The 24,741-nt window shown below is 41.3% G+C and overlaps 1 protein-coding gene and 29 non-coding genes across 30 annotated transcripts; 27 read left to right on the plus strand and 3 right to left on the minus strand.

The window, feature by feature from the left end:
• Positions 1-764: 764 nt before the first annotated feature.
• On the minus strand, positions 765-24,584 carry tmem116 (transmembrane protein 116). The gene is made up of 11 exons (XM_062423209.1): positions 24,531-24,584; positions 22,455-22,501; positions 21,715-21,778; positions 21,481-21,612; positions 4,238-4,342; positions 3,498-3,547; positions 2,980-3,063; positions 2,733-2,868; positions 1,963-2,107; positions 1,762-1,841; positions 765-935 (listed from the first exon to the last, which is right to left on the minus strand). The coding sequence occupies exons 1-11, from the start codon at positions 24,582-24,584 to the stop codon at positions 765-767; spliced, it is 1,068 nt and encodes a 355-aa protein (XP_062279193.1).
• On the plus strand, positions 5,753-5,824 carry trnae-uuc (transfer RNA glutamic acid (anticodon UUC)). The gene has a single exon. It is a non-coding gene; the product is annotated as a tRNA-Glu (tRNA).
• On the plus strand, positions 6,160-6,231 carry trnae-uuc (transfer RNA glutamic acid (anticodon UUC)). The gene has a single exon. It is a non-coding gene; the product is annotated as a tRNA-Glu (tRNA).
• trnae-uuc (transfer RNA glutamic acid (anticodon UUC)) lies at positions 6,492-6,563 on the plus strand. The gene has a single exon. It is a non-coding gene; the product is annotated as a tRNA-Glu (tRNA).
• trnae-uuc (transfer RNA glutamic acid (anticodon UUC)) lies at positions 6,728-6,799 on the plus strand. Its single transcript has one exon. It is a non-coding gene; the product is annotated as a tRNA-Glu (tRNA).
• On the plus strand, positions 7,373-7,444 carry trnae-uuc (transfer RNA glutamic acid (anticodon UUC)). Its single transcript has one exon. It is a non-coding gene; the product is annotated as a tRNA-Glu (tRNA).
• Positions 7,904-7,975, plus strand: trnae-uuc (transfer RNA glutamic acid (anticodon UUC)). The gene has a single exon. It is a non-coding gene; the product is annotated as a tRNA-Glu (tRNA).
• trnae-uuc (transfer RNA glutamic acid (anticodon UUC)) lies at positions 8,140-8,211 on the plus strand. The gene has a single exon. It is a non-coding gene; the product is annotated as a tRNA-Glu (tRNA).
• On the plus strand, positions 8,788-8,859 carry trnae-uuc (transfer RNA glutamic acid (anticodon UUC)). The gene has a single exon. It is a non-coding gene; the product is annotated as a tRNA-Glu (tRNA).
• trnae-uuc (transfer RNA glutamic acid (anticodon UUC)) lies at positions 9,276-9,347 on the plus strand. Its single transcript has one exon. It is a non-coding gene; the product is annotated as a tRNA-Glu (tRNA).
• On the plus strand, positions 9,764-9,835 carry trnae-uuc (transfer RNA glutamic acid (anticodon UUC)). Its single transcript has one exon. It is a non-coding gene; the product is annotated as a tRNA-Glu (tRNA).
• On the plus strand, positions 10,413-10,484 carry trnae-uuc (transfer RNA glutamic acid (anticodon UUC)). Its single transcript has one exon. It is a non-coding gene; the product is annotated as a tRNA-Glu (tRNA).
• On the plus strand, positions 10,901-10,972 carry trnae-uuc (transfer RNA glutamic acid (anticodon UUC)). Its single transcript has one exon. It is a non-coding gene; the product is annotated as a tRNA-Glu (tRNA).
• Positions 11,394-11,465, plus strand: trnae-uuc (transfer RNA glutamic acid (anticodon UUC)). The gene has a single exon. It is a non-coding gene; the product is annotated as a tRNA-Glu (tRNA).
• On the plus strand, positions 11,944-12,015 carry trnae-uuc (transfer RNA glutamic acid (anticodon UUC)). Its single transcript has one exon. It is a non-coding gene; the product is annotated as a tRNA-Glu (tRNA).
• trnae-uuc (transfer RNA glutamic acid (anticodon UUC)) lies at positions 12,180-12,251 on the plus strand. Its single transcript has one exon. It is a non-coding gene; the product is annotated as a tRNA-Glu (tRNA).
• trnae-uuc (transfer RNA glutamic acid (anticodon UUC)) lies at positions 12,828-12,899 on the plus strand. The gene has a single exon. It is a non-coding gene; the product is annotated as a tRNA-Glu (tRNA).
• On the plus strand, positions 13,316-13,387 carry trnae-uuc (transfer RNA glutamic acid (anticodon UUC)). The gene has a single exon. It is a non-coding gene; the product is annotated as a tRNA-Glu (tRNA).
• Positions 13,804-13,875, plus strand: trnae-uuc (transfer RNA glutamic acid (anticodon UUC)). The gene has a single exon. It is a non-coding gene; the product is annotated as a tRNA-Glu (tRNA).
• trnae-uuc (transfer RNA glutamic acid (anticodon UUC)) lies at positions 14,281-14,352 on the plus strand. The gene has a single exon. It is a non-coding gene; the product is annotated as a tRNA-Glu (tRNA).
• trnae-uuc (transfer RNA glutamic acid (anticodon UUC)) lies at positions 14,517-14,588 on the plus strand. Its single transcript has one exon. It is a non-coding gene; the product is annotated as a tRNA-Glu (tRNA).
• trnae-uuc (transfer RNA glutamic acid (anticodon UUC)) lies at positions 15,166-15,237 on the plus strand. Its single transcript has one exon. It is a non-coding gene; the product is annotated as a tRNA-Glu (tRNA).
• On the plus strand, positions 15,662-15,733 carry trnae-uuc (transfer RNA glutamic acid (anticodon UUC)). Its single transcript has one exon. It is a non-coding gene; the product is annotated as a tRNA-Glu (tRNA).
• Positions 15,898-15,969, plus strand: trnae-uuc (transfer RNA glutamic acid (anticodon UUC)). Its single transcript has one exon. It is a non-coding gene; the product is annotated as a tRNA-Glu (tRNA).
• trnae-uuc (transfer RNA glutamic acid (anticodon UUC)) lies at positions 16,544-16,615 on the plus strand. Its single transcript has one exon. It is a non-coding gene; the product is annotated as a tRNA-Glu (tRNA).
• Positions 17,032-17,103, plus strand: trnae-uuc (transfer RNA glutamic acid (anticodon UUC)). Its single transcript has one exon. It is a non-coding gene; the product is annotated as a tRNA-Glu (tRNA).
• On the plus strand, positions 17,853-17,924 carry trnae-uuc (transfer RNA glutamic acid (anticodon UUC)). The gene has a single exon. It is a non-coding gene; the product is annotated as a tRNA-Glu (tRNA).
• Positions 18,569-18,640, plus strand: trnae-uuc (transfer RNA glutamic acid (anticodon UUC)). Its single transcript has one exon. It is a non-coding gene; the product is annotated as a tRNA-Glu (tRNA).
• On the minus strand, positions 19,113-19,184 carry trnae-uuc (transfer RNA glutamic acid (anticodon UUC)). The gene has a single exon. It is a non-coding gene; the product is annotated as a tRNA-Glu (tRNA).
• On the minus strand, positions 19,653-19,724 carry trnae-uuc (transfer RNA glutamic acid (anticodon UUC)). The gene has a single exon. It is a non-coding gene; the product is annotated as a tRNA-Glu (tRNA).
• Positions 24,585-24,741: the final 157 nt, after the last annotated feature.

Here is a 24,741-nt window from a genome sequence, read left to right on the forward strand (position 1 = left end):
TTTTCTTTTTATTATAATTGGCTTTTCTTTTCTTTAATTCTTTCATTTAGTTTTTATGTAAAGCACATTGAGTTACCTTGTGTATGAAATGTGTTATATACGTAAAAAAAAAAAGCTGCGTTTCCTTACTGATGAACACTTTAACAATATCCTAAATTTAAACGTGTAATAAAAACAAAAACAAGATTTTTATACTTATTTCCATTTTTATTTGAATACACATAATTTTGCTGCCTCAAGAAATACAAACACTGCACATACCTACTGTACAAACACACACACACACACACACACACACACACACACACACACACACACACACACACACACACACAGTAAAAGGTCATTGTCCTTCATGCTGAGACTCCGTCACATAGTCCACGTGCACTACACAGTCAGACCACCAGGGGGCGTGTGACCATATTTCCAACCTGAACCACCTGTGTGAGGTTTGTTGTCAGTTCAGACTGAATGAAGCCGAGTCTCTCTTTCAAATCCTGTTTTCTTTCTCGCTCTTCCTCTTGGCGTAAACTCCCCTTCCTTCTTCTTCTTCCCTTTTTCTCGCCTCACTGGTTCAGGATCAGTGGTGGAAGGCTTGGTCCTCTGCAGAGACGCAGACCCGGTGTTTCCCCTCTCACTGTTTTCATGTCTTTGCTGCAGATGACAACAAACACCTGCTCGCTCGCGCTCTGTCTGTCTCTCTCTCTCTCTCTCTCTCTCTCTCTCTCTCTCTCTGCCCCCCCCCCCCCCCCTCTCTCTCTCTTTCAGCCGGTGGTGCACAGAGTCTTGTAGTTTCTTGTCTTCTGTGATCGCAGCAGAGGCGTCTGAGTGTCCACGTCTCGAGATAAAGCCGTCCTGCCGGCTCTGCGGAGAAGTCCACGCGTCCATCCATAAACCAGACAGTTGAGGAAACCCTGAGAAGCTGAGGTGAAAGCCTGAGGAGAAAAGAAAAAACAATTAGCAACACATTTCAACACATTTTAAAGGATCATTTCACTTTTTTATGCTGGAAGAAGTGAACAGATCTTATTTATTAAAATCCTTCATTACAAGAAAAACTTAAGTACAGTATTTGAGTAAATGTCCTTAGTTACTTTCCACCTCTGGTTTTACATTTTGTTACCAAACTTTTTTGTGTTATGACCCCGTGACCCCTCATCACAACTCAATTTTAATAGATTGTAGAGGTATAAAAAAAAAAGAAGCAAAATTATACAAATTTGTGCAGCTGAAGTGATTCTTCCTTTTTTTTTATCCCTTACATACTGTTTGGCCCATTTTTATGTTTGAGAGCTATAAAAACACTGTTTACACATTTCTTTTAGCCAGACTTTTCCTAATGTGACCCACAGTATATGAAAATAGAAATAAAATGCATCATTCTTAAATTTTTACATTTGCAAATGTACAAATTCGACTTGTGTTTATTTAAAAAATTGAAAAATTAGCATTAAAACATGATGTATTCTTCATATTGTATAAAATGTTCCCCTGGGTCATAAAATAGTGATTATGAATGTCTTTTTTTCTCCATAAGATTAATCAAACATTTATTAATGACTGATGGAGAATTTATGAATGAGGTCACAGATGTAAAATTTGGCTTTTAAAAGCTGTTTATATGTATATGTAACTTCAGTGTGACACTTTTGAGGCCAAAATTCATATTTGTAACTTATGTTTGCGTATATTCAGTGTTCGTAAGTGCCACGTTTACTTAATGGCATAAAACTGAAACTTCACATGTTTACAGACGCTGACCTGTGATATATAGAGGACGACCCCCTCCCTGCCCTGACCTGCGGAGGGTTTCACCACACGCAGAAACGCCAGACCGACCGCTGAGGAGACAACACAGACACAGATTCACGTTGAAGAAAAACTGACACGTTAACCAGAAACATCGTAACTCCTGTCTCAGCTGTCTGGTTACCATGGTGATCCATCAACAAGAGGACAAACCTGGACCCCAGCAGAGGACGAAGATCATCGGGTACAGGAGCATCCGGTGGTCCAACACACGGAAGGAGGCCCGCTGCTCGTTGCCGAGGTAACCATTTGATGTCACGACACGCCGGTAGATATGACGGGCTTTTCCCATTAGCACCTGGTGCAGGAGAAGAGAAGCTGTGAGTGAAAGCATTGATCGCTTTGTAGCACCAAACTCCATAGATTAAAAAAAAAAAGAAAAGGCAGATTAAGAGAGTTAATAATTGTCTGCAGGTTCAAGACTTATAGAAGCTTTCATACAAGTGAGTGCAGTTGAAGCTGACAGGCCGATAGTTAAACAGAACAAATGTAAACAATACAAGAATAATGCACACAAGAAGTAAAAATGTAATATATAATATAATATATAATAATAATGATTTGAAGAAGTGCTACAAGAAGTGGAGGAGAGTCTTGTCACACTGCTCTCCTCATAAATCAAAGGAGACATGTTTGATCTCAGCTTTGAAAATGAACATTTTAAACTTTTAACCTCTTAAAACACCAGATGTGATCCTGCTCAGAGTAGAATAACTTGGCATTAAAAGACGTAGAAGTCCCGAGTGATAACACACTCGAGAAACTGCCCATTTTTCCTCGAGTCATACTTGATTCATGTTGAAATGGATTTGCACAGCAGCTTTTGTTCAGCGTTTCAACGTGCTTTACAGGTGACTGACAAGCTGATACCGACACAGAACAAACAGCAAGAGGAATTTGACTCTAATCTTGTGTAAACTCACCAGGATGCCGATGAGTGTGAGGAAGAAAGTGGTGAGGAAGATGGAGATGCTGTAGGTGTACAGCAGTCTGCAGGTTCCGATTGGCTGCTGGTGCTCTGAGGTCAGGTACAGCGCTCCGGTGTGCATCAGCAGACACCTGGTGGTAAAGTGTACGATGAGGGACACACACAAAAAAATCAAATATTGTTTAAAAGTATTTTTCAACAGGTTTGCCTTCATTTTGATGGTAGAACCTGTGGAGATTCACCTGTAGGGCTCACTGAAGTTGGCTTGGCATTCGCTGATGTTTCCTTGTATAAACACCGGTGTCATCAGCAAAACAGGAATCGCACTGCAAACACAGAGCGGACAGTTTTCACACAATTCAAGACACGCGTTCAATGTTTTTTAGATTGAGTTACTACAGGGGAGGGTTAAATTAGTGTTTCTGTTTTTACCCTCCTGTTGTCCTTGAGTCAAGGATGGAAGGAAGGAAAGGAGCGAAGAAGGAAGGAAGGAAGGTAGGAGGGAGGGAGGAAACAAGGAAAGAGGGAGGAGAGGGACAAAGGAAAATTGGAAGGGAGGAAGGAAGGAAAGAAGGACAGAGGAAAGGGAAAGGAAGGAGGGAAGGAGGGAAATAAAGAAGGAAGGGAGGAAAGAGAGAGGAAGGAACAAACGAGAGAAAGAGGGAGGGAGGAAAGAAGGAACAGTCAAAACAGACGGGGTCAATTTGACCCGGGAGGACGACATGAAGGTTAAACAGTTGCAGAACACGTTTGTACTCACCCTGAAAGCAACGCAGTGATTTTGCCGGCAGTGCTCACTCTGTTGGAAAACTGGTGACAAAAAAAGATAAAGTTAATTTAGCAGCAAATTTAAAGTCACACAAAAATGCGATTATCTGTATTAGATTTTATGGCAACTATATATACAGTTAGCTAGTTTAGTCCAGTGGTTCCCAGGCTAGGGGTGGGGTCCCTCCAAAGGGTCAGCAGATAAATGTGAGGGGTGATGAGATGATTAATGGAAGAGGAAAGAAGAAAAAACTACGTTCTGATACACAAATGTGTTTTCAGTGTTTGGACTTTTTCTCTAATCTTTGATTTTTGCTGAAATATTGGATCATTTGAACATTTATTGAAATTAAAGCATGTGAGAAGTTTAGAGGGAAAAATCTGTATTTGGTGGAGCTGTTAACAACTCATAGACATCTGAAATGTGAGCCGACTACACACTGCTTTTTGGTTTCATCTTTAACAATGTGTTGTATTTTAAAAGCTTGTTATATTATCCATTGTGTCAAATCTGCATCTGAAATGTAACTAAAGTTGTCAAATAAATGTAGTGGAGTAGAAAGTACAATATTTCCCTCTGAGATGTGGGTACTTTCCATCACTGTAAACAGGTGGCTTTCATGTCTAAGTTCATGTTTATATCTGATTTTTTTGTGGTTTGTTCTTCGTATGTGTGTGGTTGTATTTAAGGTATTTAAATTAAGCTAAGTATCGATGTGTGTTAGTTTGTACCCAAACAGGATTTCCATTCATGCAGCTGTAGAACTTCTCCCTGATTCCTTTGTAAAGGTTCCACACGTAGTTGAGTGTGTAGAAGAAGGAGGCCATGTACAGAACCTGAACCAACAAAGACAGACAGCAGGTTAGTGAAGGTCGATCATTTTCACTGCACTTGTTTCCTAAATGGGAAGTCTCTTGTCACGTTAACAGTGAACATCCCACTGAGAAGAGACAAAAGGAGAAAACCAGCAGCTGATCAAGAGATCGCTGCTTCTGAACAATGAATGTAGGTCAGGATTGTTTTTCTGTCCCTCGTAATATATCTGTCCTGGTTCTGATGCTCTGTTTCATCCTGGACTGACCCAGTTCAACATCAGTTGTGGACACCAGACAGGATCGGGTCAATTGAATTAGTGGATCTTTTTTATTGTAGAATCAACATTTCAGCAGTCAACCAAACATGACAACAATGAATAAGCAACCAGCAAGTAAACAGTATCTGCTGATGACTTTTAAAGGACAGTTCTGCTGTTTCTGAGTGTTTACCACTTACTGCTTTATGTAGTGCACCACTTCAAATTTTCACCCTGATAACAACTTAGACAAATCAATATTGTAGTGGTTTTGGGGAATGTACTGATGCAGCAACAAGACTTGGATAAAATACAACACATTTACAGCTCAAAAGCTCCTTAGCATACTGAAGTCAGAAGAATGATTCCCTAACTGTGGAAATGGGATCATCTGAGGAGAATGTGAACTCAGCTTAAATCCTGATATGGGACCAAAAGGAGCAATACTCAAAGTATTCACATACTTCAGAGACATAGAACAACAGGAAAAGAAGGATGAAAATGGTTGTCCACACATCCGTCTTTGGTGTTCCTCAAGTAAAAGTTTGACTTCATCTATTGACAAATATGAAGCGATACCCTACTACCAAGATTTCCAATAAACCCAATATAATGTCACCTTTAAATAATTGATTTCAAATAACTAGTGTTCCACATTGGTCATATTTGCCATCAAATAATTAAATTAGAATTAAAACAGTTTTATATACTGAAATAACTATTTATATATCAAGAAAGCTATTCTAAAAGCATGAAACCAGGTCCCATATGGTCTAGCAGTCAGGATTCCTGGTTTTCACCCAGGTGGCCCGTGTTTGACTCCCTGTATGGGAATGTCAACATACACGTGATAATGTGTCAGAAGGATTAATTAATTAATAATCTACAATTATTTAAGTATTGAGTGACTAAACACATAAGAATCTTAATGTAGTTTCATGTGAGTCATAATACTGTCTCAAACAGCCAACTACTTGGGTTGCTAATAACTTGTGAGCTTAGTTATCTCAGGATAGGAAGTTATTGTCTTGTGACTGTGATTTAATGATGTATGGGCAGCCATGACCACTGTCCTTAATGTAGGTGAGACCTCATGAGAGTGGTCATCCTGAGATAACACACTTCAAAAGTTACTAGAAGACAAGAACACAGGCTCTGAGATCCTGGAACCAGGTTCCATATGGTCTAGCGGTCAGGATTCCTGGTTTTCACCCAGGCGGCCCGGGTTCAACTCCCGGTATGGGAATGTCAACATACCCATGATAATTTGTAAATAAGGATTAATTAATAATGATCTGCATTTATTTAGGTATTGAGTGAACACATAAAAATCTTAATGTAGTTTCATGCGAGTCATAATACTGTCTCAAACAGCCAACTACTTGGGTTGCTAATAACTTGTGAGCTCAGTTATCTCAGGATAGGATGTTATTATCTTGTGACTGTGATTTAATGATGTATGGGCTGCCATGACCCCTGTCCTTAATGTAGTTGAGACCTCATGAGAGTGGTCATCCTGAGATAACACACTTTAAATGTTACTAGAATACAAGGTAGCTGCTCTGAGATCCTGAGACCAGGTCCCATATGGTCTAGCGGTCAGGATTCCTGGTTTTCACCCAGGCGGCCCGGGTTCGACTCCCGGTATGGGAACATACTTTGCTCTTAACAATCCGGTAAAGTAAAGCTCACAGGAATTGAGTTACCAAGGCATTTCAAACAGTGCTAGATACTTCAGCTCTAAGTACAGAAAGCTGAAGGAAAACCAGGAATCCTGACAGCTAGACCATATGGGACATAAACACAGAAGAGGACATTGGTCATATTTGCCTGAAAATAATGAAATTAGGACTTTCATATACTGACATAACTATTAATATATCAAGAAAGCTGCTCTGATAGTATGAAGCAGGTCCCATATGGTCTAGCGGTCAGGATTCCTGGTTTTCACCCAGGCGGCCCGGGTTCAACTCCCGGTATGGGAATGTCTACATGCACCTGGTAACCTGACCATATAGAACCTGGCTCACAGAGTTGCAAAGGACTTGTTATGGCTTTCATTTTGGGATGATAATTTGATCATTTATAACGAAGCTCACAAGAGTCGATCAGAATCCCAAGAAAGCAGCTCTCAGGACTTCTGACTAAGTCCCATATGGTCTAGCGGTCAGGATTCCTGGTTTTCACCCAGGCGGCCCGGGTTCGACTCCCGGTATGGGAACTAAATTGCATGTGTCACATTACACATCCTTTAGAGGGATGTTCCAAGCCATTGTCAGATGAAGTTTCTATGTATTTCTCATTAAGATTCATACCTGAAGGGAGAGATAATCGTACCATGAGACCGGAGATGTTTAAACTACTCTATGAAAGGCCATGTGTCTGCACATAGTCAGTCCATCCAAGCAGGAGCACACCAGGCTCAACTCCTTTAACCAACTGATATCAGTCTTCAGTTAGTTGATTGAGCAAATCTTGTGCTCTTGGTTGTAACAAAAACAAGGCCCACAGCCCTTTATGGACTAGTTTGGACATGCCTGACATACTGGGAGTTGAAACATCTGGTGGCAATTAGTGAAACTACAGTTTAACACACAAAATTCTGCGGATAGCTATTCTTAAGCTAAGTTAAACAGCATAGAAGAAACCAGGAAGCCTAACTTCTAGACCATAAGCAACCTGGTTTCAGACACTGAGAGCGGCATTCTTGGGTTGCCATAACTTGTGAGCTCAGATATCTCAGGTTGAAAGTCACTAGAACACAAAAAAGCTGCTCTGAGAGCATGAAAGCAGGTCCCATATGGTCTAGCGGTCAGGATTCCTGGTTTTCACCCAGGCGGCCCGGGTTCAACTCCCGGTATGGGAACATACTTTGCTCTTCACACTCAAGTAAACTAAAGCTCACAGGAATTGAGTGACCAAAGTGTGTCAAACAGTGCTAGATACTTCAACTCTAAGTACAGAAAAAATGCTCTTGTTTACACCAGAGCAGGACTATAGTTGTATATTGTATAAAATCAGAAATCACAAAGTTAGCTGGCTGTATGAGTAAGTATTAAACTACATGAATAGGCTTATGTATTCATTCACTGAAAACCAACTTGAACAATCAGATCACCACTGATTGATGTAGACATTGCTATACCAGGAGTTGAACCCAGGACAGCTGAAGGAAAACCAGGAATCCTGACAGCTAGACCATATGGGACATAAACACAGAAGAGGACATTGGTCATATTTGCCTGAAAATAATGAAATTAGGACTTTCATATACTGACATAACTATTAATATATCAAGAAAGCTGCTCCGATAGCATGAAGCAGGTCCCATATGGTCTAGCGGTCAGGATTCCTGGTTTTCACCCAGGCGGCCCGGGTTCAACTCCCGGTATGGGAATGTCTACATGCACCTGGTAACCTGACCATATAGAACCTGGCTCACAGAGTTGCAAAGGACTTGTTATGGCTTTCATTTTGGGATGATAATTTGATCATTTATAACGAAGCTCACAAGAGTCGATCAGAATCCCAAGAAAGCAGCTCTCAGGACTTCTGACTAAGTCCCATATGGTCTAGCGGTCAGGATTCCTGGTTTTCACCCAGGCGGCCAGGGTTCGACTCCCGGTATGGGAACTAAATTGCATGTGTCACATTACACATCCTTTAGAGGGATGTTCCAAGCCATTGTCAGATGAAGTTTCTATGTATTTCTCATTAAGATTCATACCTGAAGGGAGAGATAATTGTACCATGAGACCGGAGATGTTTAAACTACTCTATGAAAGGCCATGTGTCTGCACATAGTCAGTCCATCCAAGCAGGAGCACACCAGGCTCAACTCCTTTAACCAACTGATATCAGTCTTCAGTTAGTTGATTGAGCAAATCTTGTGCTCTTGGTTGTAACAAAAATCGGCAGGTCCACAGCCCTTTATGGACTAGTTTGGACATGCCTGACATACTGGGAGTTGAAACATCTGGTGGCAATTAGTGAAACTACTGTTTAACACACAAAATTCTGCGGATAGCTATTCTTAAGCTAAGTTAAACAGCATAGAAGAAACCAGGAAGCCTAACTTCTAGACCATATGCAACCTGGTTTCAGACACTGAGAGCGGCATTCTTGGGTTGCCATAACTTGTGAGCTCAGATATCTCAGGTTGAAAGTCACTAGAACACAAAAAAGCTGCTCTGAGATCAATAAACAAGGTCCCATATGGTCTAGCGGTCAGGATTCCTGGTTTTCACCCAGGCGGCCTGGGTTCAACTCCCGGTATGGGAATGTCAGTTCACTTTTGTCTTGTTTTATTTACAGCTTAAGGAATTACAGAAGTACTTTTTCACATACTGGGAGTTGAAGCCTCCAGTTACTTTTAGTGAAACCGCAGTTTAACACACTAACTTTTGCTGTTAGCTAAAGTTAAAGAGAACAGAAGAAAGCAGGATTCCTGACTGCTAGACCATATGGGACCTGGTTTCAGACACCGAGAACAGCTTTCATGGGTTGCTTACAACTTGTGAGCTCAATTATCTCGGGATAGGATGTTATTATCTTGTGACTGTGATTTAGTCATTGTCGGGCAGCCATGACCACTGGCTTTAAAGTAGTTGAGACCTCATGAGAGTTTTCATCCTGAGATAACACACTTTAAAAGTTACTAGAAGACATGAAACCTTATCTAAGATCCTAAGACCAGGTCCCATATGGTCTAGCGGTCAGGATTCCTGGTTTTCACCCAGGCGTCCCGGGTTCAACTCCCGGTATGGGAATGTCAGTTCGCTTTTGTCTTGTTTTATTTACAGTTTAAGGAATTACAGAAGTACTTTTTCACATACTGGGAGTTGAAGCCTCCAGTTACTTTTAGTGAAACTGCAGTTTAACACACTAACTTTTGCTGTTAGCTAAAGTTAAACAGGACAGAAGAAACCAGGAAGCCTAACTTCTAGACCACATGGGACCTGGTTTCAGACACTGAGAACAGCTTTCATGGGTTGCTAACAACTTGTGAGCTCAATTATCTCGGGATAGGATGTTATTATCTTGTGACTGTGATTTAATGATTTTCAGGCAGCCATGACCACTGGCTTTAAAGTAGTTGAGACCTCTTGAGAGTTTTCATCCTGAGATAACACACTTTAAAAGTTACTAGAAGACAAGAAAGCTGCTCTAAGAAACTGAGATCAAGTCCCATATGGTCTAGCGGTCAGGATTCCTGGTTTTCACCCAGGCGGCCCGGGTTCGACTCCCGGTATGGGAACTAAATTGCATGTGTCACATTACACATCCTTTAGAGGGATGTTCCAAGCCATTGTCAGATGAAGTTTCTATGTATTTCTCATTAAGATTCATACCTGAAGAGAGAGATAATTGTACCATGAGACTGGAGGTGTTTAAACTATTCCATAAAGGACCATGTGGCTGCACATAGTCAGTCCATCCAAGCAGGAGCACACCAGGCTCAACTCCTTTAACCAACTGATATCAGTCTTCAGTCAGTTGATTGAGCACATCTTGTGCTCTTGGTTGTAACAAAAATCTGCAGGCACACAGCGCTTTATGGACTAGTTTGGACATGCCTGACATACTGGGAGTTGAAACATCTGGTGGCATTTAGTGAAACTACAGTTTAACACACAAAATACAGCGGATAGCTATTCTTAAGCTAAAGTTAAACAGGACAGAAGAAACCAGGAAGCCTAACTTCTAGACCATATGGAACCTGGTTTCAGACACTGAGAGCGGCATTCTTGGGTTGCCATAACTTGTGAGCTCAGATATCTCAGGTTGAAAGTCACTAGAACACAATAAAGCTGCTCCGAGATCAATAAAACAGGTCCCATATGGTCTAGCGGTCAGGATTCCTGGTTTTCACCCAGGTGGCCCGGGTTCAACTCCCGGTATGGGAATGTCAGTTCACTTTTGTCTTGTTTTATTTACAGCTTAAGGAATTACAGAAGTACTTGTTCACATACTGGGAGTTGAAGCCTCCAGTTACTTTTAGTGAAACTGCAGTTTAACACACTAACTTTTGCTGTTAGCTAAAGTTAAACAGGACAAAAGAAACCAGGAAGCCTAACTTCTAGACCACATGGGACCTGGTTTCAGACACTGAGAACAGCTTTCATGGGTTGCTAACAACTTGTGAGCTCAATTATCTCGGGATAGGATGTTATTATCTTGTGACTGTGATTTAATCATTGTCGGGCAGCCATGACCACTGGCTTTAAAGTAGTTGAGACCTCATGAGAGTTTTCATCCTGAGATAACACACTTTAAAAATTACTAGAAGACATGAAACCTTATCTAAGATCCTGAGACCAGGTCCCATATGGTCTAGCGGTCAGGATTCCTGGTTTTCACCCAGACGGCCCGGGTTCAACTCCCGGTATGGGAACATACTTTGCTCTTAACAATCAGGTAAAGTAAAGCTCACAGGAATTGAGTGCCCGAAGCATGTCAAACAGTGTTAAATACTTCAACTCTGAGTATGAAAACAAATGCTCTTCTATTTGTTTACACCAGAGCAGGACTATAGTTGTATAAACTCAGCATGAAACTACATGAGTACTCAGTCACTGAAAACCAACTTGAAAGATTCTAGATCACCACTGATTGATGTAGACATTGCTATAACAGGAGTTGAACCCAGGCCAGCTGAGAGAAAACCAGGAATCCTGACAGCTAGACCATATGGGACATCAACACAAAAGAGAACATTGGTCATATTTGCCTGAAAATGATGAAATTAGGACTTTTCTTATACTGAAATAACTATTCATTTATCAAGAAAGCTGCTCTGAAAGCATGAAAGCAGGTCCCATATGGTCTAGCGGTCAGGACTCCTGGTTTTCACCCAGGCGGCCCGGGTTCAACTCCCGGTATGGGAACATACTTTGCTCTTCACACTCAAGTAAACTAAAGCTCACAGGAATTGAGTGACCAAAGCGTGTCAAACAGTGCTAGATACTTCAACTCTAAGTACAGAAAAAAATGCTCTTGTTTACACCAGAGCAGGACTATAGTTGTATATTGTATAAAATCAGAAATCACAAAGTTAGCTGGCTGTATGAGTAAGTATTAAACTATATGAATAGGCTTATGTATTCATTCACTGAAAACCAACTTGAACAATCAGATCACCACTGATTGATGTAAACATTGCTATACCAGGAGTTGAACCCAGGACAGCTGAAGGAAAACCAGGAATCCTGACAGCTAGACCATATGGGACATAAACACAGAAGGGGACATAAACACAGAAGAGGACATTGGTCATATTTGCCTGAAAATAATGAAATTAGGACTTTCATATACTGACATAACTATTAATATATCAAGAAAGCTGCTCTGATAGCATGAAGCAGGTCCCATATGGTCTAGCGGTCAGGATTCCTGGTTTTCACCCAGGTGGCCCGGGTTCAACTCCCGGTATGGGAATGTCTACATGCACCTGGTAACCTGACCACATAGAACCTGGTTCACAGAGTTGCAAAGGACTTGTTATGGCTTTCATTTTGGGATGATAATTTGATCATTTATAACGAAGCTCACAAGAGTCGATCAGAATCGCAAGAAAGCAGCTCTCAGGACTTCTGACTAAGTCCCATATGGTCTAGCGGTCAGGATTCCTGGTTTTCACCCAGGCGGCCCGGGTTCGACTCCCGGTATGGGAACTAAATTGCATGTGTCACATTACACATCCTTTAGAGGGATGTTCCAAGCCATTGTCAGATGAAGTTTCTATGTATTTCTCATTAAGATTCATACCTGAAGGGAGAGATAATTGTACCATGAGACCGGAGATGTTTAAACTACTCTATGAAAGGCCATGTGTCTGCACATAGTCAGTCCATCCAAGCAGGAGCACACCAGGCTCAACTCCTTTAACCAACTGATATCAGTCTTCAGTTAGTTGATTGAGCAAATCTTGTGCTCTTGGTTGTAACAAAAATCGGCAGGCCCACAGCCCTTTATGGACTAGTTTGGACATGCCTGACATACTGGGAGTTGAAACATCTGGTGGCAATTAGTGAAACTACTGTTTAACACACAAAATTCTGCGGATAGCTATTCTTAAGCTAAGTTAAACAGCATAGAAGAAACCAGGAAGCCTAACTTCTAGACCATATGGAACCTGGTTTCAGACACTGAGAGCGGCATTCTTGGGTTGCCATAACTTGTGAGCTCAGATATCTCAGGTTGAAAGTCACTAGAACACAAAAAAGCTGCTCTGAGATCAAGAAACCAGGTCCCATATGGTCTAGCGGTCAGGATTCCTGGTTTTCACCCAGGCGGCCCGGGTTCAACTCCCGGTATGGGAATGTCAGTTCACTTTTGTCTTGTTTTATTTACAGCTTAAGGAATTACAGAAGTACTTTTTCACATACTGGGAGTTGAAGCCTCCAGTTACTTTTAGTGAAACCGCAGTTTAACACACTAACTTTTGCTGTTAACTAAAGTTAAAGAGAACAGAAGAAAGCAGGATTCCTGACTGCTAGACCATATGGGACCTGGTTTCAGACACCGAGAACAGCTTTCATGGGTTGCTTACAACTTGTGAGCTCAATTATCTCGGGATAGGATGTTATTATCTTGTGACTGTGATTTAGTCATTGTCGGGCAGCCATGACCACTGGCTTTAAAGTAGTTGAGACCTCATGAGAGTTTTCATCCTGAGATAACACACTTTAAAAGTTACTAGAAGACATGAAACCTTATCTAAGATCCTGAGACCAGGTCCCATATGGTCTAGCGGTCAGGATTCCTGGTTTTCACCCAGGCGGCCTGGGTTCAACTCCCGGTATGGGAATGTCAGTTCACTTTTGTCTTGTTTTATTTACAGCTTAAGGAATTACAGAAGTACTTTTTCACATACTGGGAGTTGAAGCCTCCAGTTACTTTTAGTGAAACTGCAGTTTAACACACTAACTTTTGCTGTTAGCTAAAGTTAAACAGGACAGAAGAAACCAGGAAGCCTAACTTCTAGACCACATGGGACCTGGTTTCAGACACTGAGAACAGCTTTCATGGGTTGCTAACAACTTGTGAGCTCAATTATCTCGGGATAGGATGTTATTATCTTGTGACTGTGATTTAATGATTTTCGGGCAGCCATGACCACTGGCTTTAAAGTAGTTGAGACCTCTTGAGAGTTTTCATCCTGAGATAACACACTTTAAAAGTTACTATAAGACAAGAAAGCTGCTCTAAGAAACTGAGATCAAGTCCCATATGGTCTAGCGGTCAGGATTCCTGGTTTTCACCCAGGCGGCCCGGGTTCAACTCCCAGTATGGGAACATACTTTGCTCTTAACAATCAGGTAAAGTAAAGCTCACAGAGCATGTCAAACAGTGTTAAATACTTCAACTCTGAGTATGGAAACAAATGCTCTTCTATTTGTTTACACCGAAGCAGGACTATAGTTGGATGAACTAAGCATGAAACTACTTAAGTACTCAGTCACTGAAAACCAACTTGAAAGATTCTAGATCACCACTGATTGATGTAGACATTGCTATAACAGGAGTTGAACCCAGGCCAGCTGAGAGAAAACCAGGAATCCTGACAGCTAGACCATATGGGACATAAACACGGAAGATGACATTGGTTATATTTGCCTGAAAATTATGAAATTAGGACTTTCATATACTGAAATAACTATTAATATATCAAGAACGCTGCTCTGAGGTCAAGAAAGCAGGTCCCATATGGTCTAGCGGTCAGGATTCCTGGTTTTCACCCAGGCGGCCCGGGTTCAACTCCCGGTATGGGAATGTCTCTATACACCTGGTAACCTGACCATATAAAACCTGGCTCACAGAGTTGCAAAGGACTTGTTGTGGCTTTCATTTTGGGATGATAATTTGATCATTTATAACGAAGCTCACAAGAGTCGAGCACAATCCCAAGAAAGCAGCTCTCAGGACTTCTGACTAAGTCCCATATGGTCTAGCGGTCAGGATTCCTGGTTTTCACCCAGGCGGCCCGGGTTCGACTCCCGGTATGGGAACTAAATTGCATGTGTCACATTACACATCCTTTAGAGGGATGTTCCAAGCCATTGTCAGATGAAGTTTCTATGTATTTCTCATTAAGATTCATACCTGAAGGGAGAGATATTTGTACCATGAGACTGGAGGTGTTTAAACTATTCCATAAAGGACCATGTGGCTGCACATAGTCAGTCCATCCAAGCAGGAGCACACCAGGCTCAACTCCTTTAACCAACTGATATCAGTCTTCAGTCAGTTGATTGAGCACATCTTGTGCTCTTGGTTGTAACAAAAATCTGCAGGCACACAGCCCTTTATGGACTAGTTTGGACATGCCTGACATACTGGGAGTTGAAACATCTGGTGGCATTTAGTGAAACTACAGTTTAATACACAAAATTCTGCGGATAGCTATTCTTAAGCAAAATTTTAAAAGCACAGAAGAAACCAGGAAGCCTAACTTCTAGACCATATGGAACCTGGTTTCAGACACTGAGAGCAGCATTCTTGGGTTGCCATAACTTGTGAGCTCAGATATCTCAGGTTGAAAGTCACTAGAACACAATAAAGCTGCTCTGAGATCAAGAAACCAGGTCCCATATGGTCTAGCGGTCAGGATTCCTGGTTTTCACCCAGGTGGCCCAGGTTCGACTCCCGGTATGGGAATGTCAGTTCACTTTTGTCTTGTTTTATTTACAGCTTAAGGAATTACAGAAGTACTTGTTCACATACTGGGAGTTGAAGCCTCTAGTTACTTTTAGTGAAACTGCAGTTTAACACACTAAATGTTGCTATTAGCTAAAGTTAAAGAGAACAGAAGAAAGCAGGATTCCTGACTGCTAGACCATATGGGACCTGGTTTCAGACACTGAGAACAGCTTTCATGGGTTGCTAACAACTTGTGAGCTCAATTATCTCGGGATAGGATGTTATTATCTCTAAGTACTGTAACTGTGATTTAATGATTTTCGGGCAGCCATGACCACTGTCCTTAATGTAGTTGAGACCTCATGAGAGTTTTCATCCTGAGATAACACACTTTAAATGTTACTATAAGACAAGAAAGCTGCTCTAAGAAACTGAGATCAAGTCCCATATGGTCTAGCGGTCAGGATTCCTGGTTTTCACCCAGGCGGCCCGGGTTCAACTCCCGGTATGGGAATGTCTACATGCACCTGGTAACCTGACCACATAGAACCTGGTTCACAGAGTTACAAAGGACTTGTTAGGGCTTTCATCTAGGGATGATGACTTGATCCTTTATAACAAAGCTCACAAGAGTCGAGCAGAATCCCAAGAAAGCAGCTCTCAGGACTTCTGACTAAGTCCCATATGGTCTAGCGGTCAGGATTCCTGGTTTTCACCCAGGCGGCCCGGGTTCGACTCCCGTTATGGGAACTAAATTGCATGTGCCACATTACACATCCTTTAGAGGGATGTTCCAAGCCATTGTCAGAAGTTTCTATGTATTTCTCATTAAGATTCATACCTGAAGGGAGAGATAATTGTACCATGAGACTGGAGGTGTTTAAACTATTCCATAAAGGACCATGTGGCTGCACATAGTCAGTCCATCCAAGCAGGAGCACACCAGGCTCAACTCCTTTAACCAACTGATATCAGTCTTCAGTCAGTTGATTGAGCAAATCTTGAGCTCTTGGTTGTAACAAAAATCTGCAGGCACACAGCCCTTTATGGACTAGTTTGGACATGCCTGACATACTGGGAGTTGAAACATCTGGTGGCATTTAGTGAAACTACAGTTTAATACACAAAATTCTGCGGATAGCTATTCTTAAGCAAAATTTTAAAAGCACAGAAGAAACCAGGAAGCCTAACTTCTAGACCATATGGAACCTGGTTTCAGACACTGAGAGCAGCATTCTTGGGTTGCCATAACTTGTGAGCTCAGATATCTCAGGTTGAAAGTCACTAGAAGACAATAAAGCTGCTCTGAGATCAAGAAACCAGGTCCCATATGGTCTAGCGGTCAGGATTCCTGGTTTTCACCCAGGTGGCCTGGGTTCGACTCCCGGTATGGGAATGTCAGTTCACTTTTGTCTTGTTTTATTTACAGCTTAAGGAATTACAGAAGTACTTTTTCACATACTGGGAGTTGAAGCCTCCAGTTACTTTTAGTGAAACCGCAGTTTAACACACTAACTTTTGCTGTTAGCTAAAGTTAAAGAGAACAGAAGAAAGCAGGATTCCTGACTGCTAGACCATATGGGACCTGGTTTCAGACACCGAGAACAGCTTTCATGGGTTGCTAACAACTTGTGAGCTCAATTATCTCGGGATAGGATGTTATTATCTTGTGACTGTGATTTAATGATTTTCGGGCAGCCATGACCACTGGCTTTAAAGTAGTTGAGACCTCATGAGAGTGGTCATCCTGAGATAACACACTTTAAATGTTACTAAAAGACAAGAAAGCTGCTCTAAGAAACTGAGATCAAGTCCCATATGGTCTAGCGGTCAGGATTCCTGGTTTTCACCCAGGCGGCCCGGGTTCAACTCCCGGTATGGGAACATAATTTGCTCTTAACAATCAGGTAAAGTGAAGCTCACAGTAATTGTGTACCCAAAGCATGTCAAACAGTGCTAGATACTTCAACTCTAAGTACAGCCACAAATGCTCTTGTTTACACCAGAGCAGGACTATAGTTGTATATTGTATAAAATCAGAAATCGCAAAGTTAGCTGGCTGTATGAAACAGTATTATCACTCAGCATGAAACTACATATGTATTCAGTCACTGAAAACCAACTGAGTAACTTTTGAAGTGTGTTATCTCAGGATGACCACTCTCATGAGGTCTCAACTACATAAAAGAAAGTGGTCATGGCTGCCCCAAGATCATTAAATCACAGTCGGGAGATAACATCCTATCCTGAGATAACTGAGTTCTCAAGTTGTTAGCAACCCAAGAAAGCTTCTCTCAGTGTCTGAATCCAGGTCCCTTATAGTCTAGCAGTCAGGAATCCTGGTTTCTTGAATTTAGTGTGTTAAACCGCAGTTTCACTAAAAGCCACCAGAGGCTTCAACTCCCACTATGTGAAAGAGTACTTCTGTAATTACTTACACTATGTTTCAGTTGTAAATAAAACAAGATAAAGGTGAACAGACCTTCCCATACCAGGAGTTGAACCCAGGTGAAAACCAGGAATTCTGACCATTACACCATATAAGACCTGCTCCCATGTTCAAAACAAAACTATTATAATCCTAATGTCATTATTTTATGGCAAATATGACCAATGTCCTATCTAGGTTTATATCCCATATGGTCTAGCGGTCAGGATTCCTGGTTTTCACCCAGGCGGCCCGGGTTCAACTCCCGGTATGGGAACATATTGGATATTGACCTCATTTGCTCTTAATAATCAGGTAAAGTAAAGCTCACAGGAATTGGGTGCCCAAAGCATGTCAAACAGTGCTAGATACTTCAGCTCTAAGTACAGAAACAAATGCTCTTGTACACCAGAGCAGGACTATAGTTGTATAGTGTATGAAATTAGAAAACACAAGGTTAGCTGGCTGTATGAGACAGTATTATCACTCAGTATAATATATAATTCTTATTTCATTATTTTATGGCAAATGTGACTTTATCCCACATGGTCCAGCGGTCAGGATTCCTGGTTTCACCTGGGGCCTGGGTTCACCTCCCAGTATGGGAACAAGTCACATGTCTCCCTCTATCTTTGCCTTTTAAAATCAACGGTAGGAAAGCTCACAACTTTAATTCAGAGCTGACGTTTATTAAACATTGACACCCATCTTGGGAAAAAACAATTCTATAAGTAATACCACAAACTAAAGCAGGCTTCAGTGGTAAAATCAGTACAAACTAGAAATCCTGCCTGCTAGACAATACGGGGGTATGACCAGAGTTTAGGATGGCTGCCAGAGAATTATCAACTCATCCAAAGATAAGAGACGTAACAAGTCCTTAGCAAAGTGATAAAGCTGCTCTGAGAAACTAAGATCAGGTCCCATATGGTCTAGCGGTCAGGATTCCTGGTTTTCACCCAGGCGGCCCGGGTTCAACTCCCGGTATGGGAACACACTTTGCTCTTAACAATCAGGTAAAGTAAAGTTCACAGGAATTGGGTGCCCAAAGCGTGTCAAACAGTGCTAGATACTTCAGCTCTAAGTACAGAAACAAATGCTCTTGTTTACACCAGAGCAGGACTATAGTTGTATATTGTATAAAATCAGAAATCACAAGGTTAGCTGGCTGTATGAGACAGTATTATCACTCAGCATGAAACTAGGTATGTATTCAGTCACTGAAAACCAACTTGAACAATTCTAGATCCCCACTGATTGATGTAGACATTGCTATACCAGGACCGCTAGACCATATGGGACTTAGTCAGAAGTCCTGAGAGCTGCTTTCTTGGCATTCTGCTCGACTATTGTGCGCTTCATTATAAATGATCAAGTCATCATCCCATGACAAAAGTAATAACAAGTCCTTTGCAACTCTGTGAACCAGGTTCTATATGGTCAGGTTACCAGGTACATGTAGACATTCCCATACCGGGAGTTGAACCCAGGCCGCCTGGGTGAAAACCAGGAATCCTGACCGCTAGACCATACGGGACCTGCTTTCATGCTATCAGAGCAGCTTTCTTGATATATTAATAGTTATTTCAGTATATGGAAGTCCTAATTTCATGATTTTCAGATAAATATGACCAATGTCCTCTTCTTTTATTTTTTATGTCCCATATGGTCTAGCTGTCAGGATTCCTGGTTTTCCCTCAGCAGGCCTGGGTTCAACTCCTGGTATAGCAATGTCTACATCAATCAGTGGTGATCTAGAATTGTTTAAGTTGGTTTTCAGTGACTGAATACATACGTAGTTTCATGCTGAGTGATAATACTGTCTCATACAGCCAGCTAACATTGTGATTTCTGATTTTATACAATATACAACTATAGTCCTGCTCTGATGTACGAGAGCATTGGTTTCTGTACTTAGAGCTGAAGTATCTAGCACTGTTTGACATGCTTTGGGCACTCAATTCCTGTGAACTTTACTTTACCTGATTGTTAAGAGCAAATTATGTTCCCATACCGGGAGTTGAACCCGGGCCGCCTGGGTGAAAACCAGGAATCCTGACCGCTAGACCATATGGGACATGAACACTAAACAGGACATCATTCATATTTGCCATAAAATAAGGAAATTGGAGGCACAACAGTTTGGTGAACTAAAATAACCTTTAATAAACCAATAAAACTGCTCTGAGGATGTGAAACCAGGTCCTATATGGTCTAGCAGTCAGGATTCCAGGTTTTCACCTTGGTGGCCCGGGTTCAGCTCGTGATATGGGAATCCACCTAAAACACTTCCTTCTTTGCTGTCCTCAAACTGTTTGAGTTCAAGAAGCTTGAAGTCTACAAAACACTGACTTTATCATGAAGCAGAACATTAAAGTAAGAAAAAATTCAAGGCTGCAGTTTATTTGCTTTTCCAGCAGCAAGAAAATCACTTTTGTTTGTTCAGTGAAAACAGTTTGTAGGAAGCACATCAATCCTCCAATCCCTGAGCTGGTAGGAGGGAGCACATTTAGATTTTTAATGACCATTAGCTGCACCTGTGTCCAACACTCCCCTGACATCTACCTCTGGACTTTTTCCAGCCTTATAAAAACCTAAATGTGAGTAAATCTGATGTTTCAGAGCACAAAACTGACTGAAATCAGCATAAATTTGTTTTTATTTATGTTCATGTTGTTAATATGTGAGTTAAATGTCTGAATGTATGTTTAACCCTCCTCTTGTCCTCGAGTCAAGGAAGGAAGGGAGAAAGAAGGAAGGAAGGGAGGGAGGAAGGGAGGATGGAAGGGAGGAAGAAGGAAGGAAGAGAGGGAGGAAGGAAGGATGGAAGGGAGGAAGAAGGAAGGAAACGAGGGAGGAAGGAAGGAAGGGAGGAAGAAGGAAAGGATGGAGGGGGGAAAGAAGGAAGGAAGGAAGGAACGAACGAAGGAAGAAAGGAAGGAAGGAAGGAGGGAAGGAAAGAAGGAGGGAGGGAGGAAGGAAGGACAGAAGGAAGGAAGAAAAGGGAGAAAAGAATGAACAGTCAAAACAGACGGGGTCAATTTGACCCGGGAGGACGACACAAAGGTTAATAATGTGCAGAAATGCGTTTCTTCAGACGTGTGATGTACAATATTACAGCAGGTTTTGTGTTTTCTAGTAAAAACCTGCTGAAGTTTTCTAGTTCAGTTACTCTTTAAAGGAGGAAGTTGATATTTTCCAGCTGCGGATCCAAACTGACATTAATATTATAGTTCCCTTATTGTTGTTCCTTATTTTGTGTTATTTTAAGGTTTGTTTTTAGATTAAGGAAATCCCACATTGTATCCCATTGTTAATGAAAAAGCTCAAAAGTCCCACAGACTCCTCTGCATTTCATAACTGACTGACCTCCATTGTCCAGCTTACTTTCACTTGTTGACTATTTCTCTAAATATTGCATCAGATTTGATTGACAAGCAAAGATTCAGACTCTTGCTCATTGAAACAGTGACATAGCCATTTTTTTCAAACACATTATCTGTTGTCCTCTGTTGCAAATTAGTTATATTATATACAAACTAGAGCCTGGCCGATATGTTGGTCAACCGACATTATCAGCTGATGTCGGCCTATCACAGATATATCGGTATCAGTGTTTATGCTGTCTGAAGTTTGATATAAAAAAAAGTTGTGTTTTTGCATATTGTGTATATATAAAGTTATCTGCTGATATATCAATATCTGACCCAGTCCAGCGGTTTGGCTCATTGATGTGTTTTTTAAGAGTTTTTGGACAATAACGAAGGTCTACAGCACAGATTAATAAGATAAACCAGGTTTTGGCTCCAGAGTGCAGTGCTGTGTGTAGTTACCTGCTCCACAGTGTGCAGGTGATAGCAGTGTGAGTTCAGGCTGCTGCAGCGCTGAGAGAACAGAGCAGCTCCGATGAGCCAGCAGAGAGCGAGCAGCAGGTCGGACACACTGAGCAGGAACAGCGGCTGCAGCTGCACAAACACACACAGCAGAACTTTCAATTCAACTCCTGCTCGTGAGACTAAAAGGTAGAAAATGTTAGAAACTGTCTGAGTGAGCAGAAACACGCTGACCTCTGGCGTGCGGCTGAGTCTCTGTGACATCACACAGGCGATGATGGAGCCTGAGCCCAGAATGCTGCCAATCACATAACAGACATTAAAAAGGACGTCTATTCATTTCACATGCTGAGGACAATATTATGTGTTTATTTAACCTTCGTGTCGTTCTCCCGGGTCAAATTAACCCTGTCTTTTTTGACTGTTCCTTCTTTCCTCCCTTCCTTCCTTCTTTCCTCCCTTCCTTCTTTCCTCTGTCCTTCTTTCCTTCCTTCTTTCCTTCCTTCTTTCCTCTGTCCTTCTTTCCTTCCTTCTTTCCTTCCTTCTTTCCTTCCTCCCTTCCTTCTTTCCTCCCTTCCATCCTTCCTCCCTTCCTGCCTTCCATCCTTCCATCTTTCCTTCCTTCCTTCCTACCTTCCTCCCTTCCTTCTTTCCGTCTGTCCTTCCTCCCTCGTTCTCTCCTTCTGTCCGTCCTTCCCTCCTTCATTCCTCCCTTCCCTCCTTTCCTTCCTTCTTCCTCCCTCCCTTCCTTGACTCGAGGACAACAGGTGGGTTAAATGCTATTAGTGTAATTAGTGATAAATACTGTGTGTTGGACTAATATCCTGCCTGCCTTTAGTGTGTTTTTAGGTATTTAAGATCATTTTTAAATAATGCTTTATGAATATAATGAGTATTTCTGTTAGTAGCAGTAGAACATTTTCCTCCATCTATTGTCTGAGTCACAGTATTATTATCGGTGGTGATTTACTGACCTGAGCAGAGCCATGGTCAGCTGGATCCACCGGACGGCTTCATACACCTGCAGACAGGAGAGATCAGCTGACTGTGACATCACTGCTGACTGTGACATCACTGCTGACTGTGACATCACTGCTGTCACCTCAGGCAGTTTATGAGAGAGAGTGTGAACTACAGTAAAGTACAAGTACCTCAAACTGTACTACAGTAAAGTACAAGTACCTCAAACTGTACTGCAGTAAAGTACAAATACCTCAAACTGTACTACAGTAAAGTACTAGTACCTCAAACTGTACTACAGTAAAGTACAAGTACCTCAAACTGTACTACAGTAAAGTACAAGTACCTCTAACCGTACTACAGTAAAGTACAAGTACCTCTAACCGTATCTGTCTTTATGAGAGAGAGTGAACACAGAATCATGAAGTAAGTCTTATTATTTATTGAGGCCACAGAAAAACAATCATTTCCCCATTTATTTTATAACTATGGAGGCTGAATGACGTCTTTATATCTGTGAACTAGAACTATAACGTCATCATCATACCTCCTTTGTGTCTCTGAGTGAAGTGAAACAGCGACAGAATCATCTTCCTCACTGAGACTCAGAGTCAGATGCTTCATACATCTCAGTCTCAGAGTATTTTTAGGTTTTGATAAATCTGGGCTTTTGTTGCATTTGCAGATGTTGAGAGTGAAAGTGTTTAAAAATAGAGAAGACAAACAAAAAACCCCAAAGAGAGAGAGAACAGAACATAAGACCTGAGTCTGAAAGGAGAAGAAGAAGAAGAAAGAGTCTGAAGACGCGACTGAAACCTGCTTCAACACACAGCTTCACTTCATCCATCAAACTCAGACTCTCAGGTTCAAACTGATTTCTGAGCTGAAGAGTTCAAGTTCTACAATGACTTCATAAAACAATGCAGTGCTTTAACTTGTAACTGAGTACTTCTAACCTGTGGAAATACTACTGTGTCCTAATGAAGACTCTGAATACTTCCACATCCCTGTGTCTCCAGTGGTGGAAAAAAGTACTCCATATCCTCCTACAGTAAAAGTAGTGCAGTATTATGAGTGATGTAGTATGCAGTATTACAGTAAAAGTACTGCAGTATTATGAGCGATGTAGTATGCAGTATTACAGTAAAAGTACTGCAGTATTATAGTGATGTAGTATGCAGTATTACAGTAAAAGTACTGCAGTATTATGAGTGATGTAGTATGCAGTATTACAGTAAAAGTACTGCAGTATTATGAGTGATGTAGTATGCAGTATTACAGTAAAAGTACTGCAATATTATGAGCGATGTAGTATGCAGTATTACAGTAAAAGTACTGCAGTATTATGAGCGACGTAGTATGCAGTATTACAGTAAAAGTACTGCAGTATTATGAGCGACGTAGTATGCAGTATTACAGTAAAAGTACTGCAGTATTATGAGCGATGTAGTATGCAGTATTACAGTAAAGTACTGCAGTATTATGAGCGATGTAGTATGCAGTATTACAGTAAAAGTACTGCAGTATTATGAGTGATGTAGTATGCAGTATTACAGTAAAAGTACTGCAGTATTATGAGCGATGTAGTATGCAGTATTACAGTAAAAGTACTGCAGTATTATGAGCGATGTAGTATGCAGTATTACAGTAAAAGTACTGCAGTATTATGAGCGATGTAGTATGCAGTATTACAGTAAAAGTACTGCAGTAAAGTAAAAGTACCTCAAACTGTACTACAGTAAAGTAAAAGTACCTCAAACTGTACTACAGTAAAGTACAAGTACCTCAAACTGTACTACAGTAAAGTACAAGTACCTCAAACTGTACTACAGTAAAGTACAAGTACCTCAAACTGTACTACAGTAAAGTAAAAGTACCTCAAACTGTACTACAGTAAAGTAAAAGTACCTCAAACTGTACTACAGTAAAGTACAAGTACCTCAAACTGTACTACAGTAAAGTACAAGTACCTCAAACTGTACTACAGTAAAGTACAAGTACCTCAAACTGTACTACAGTAAAGTACTAGTACCTCTAACTATAGTAAATGTACTGAGTAACTTAGCATCACTGTCTCTGTGTAAACTGACCTGAGTCCAGTCCTGAGCTCCGGTCGTGTTCTTTTCTGTGTTGTTGGTAAACATCTGGTCCAGGTTCTGATCAGCTGACATGATGAAAACTCTCAGACTGATTCAGCTTGAAGAAAACAAACAAACTTATAGTGAAGCTCACAGAGAAGCCTGGAGAGGAAAGTATCAGGTCAACAAGCAGCAGCAGCTTTTCATCCTGCAGCAGACAGCA

Source organism: Scomber scombrus, chromosome 7, assembly GCF_963691925.1.
Source record: "Scomber scombrus chromosome 7, fScoSco1.1, whole genome shotgun sequence".
NCBI classification, from domain to species: Eukaryota; Metazoa; Chordata; class Actinopteri; order Scombriformes; family Scombridae; genus Scomber; species Scomber scombrus.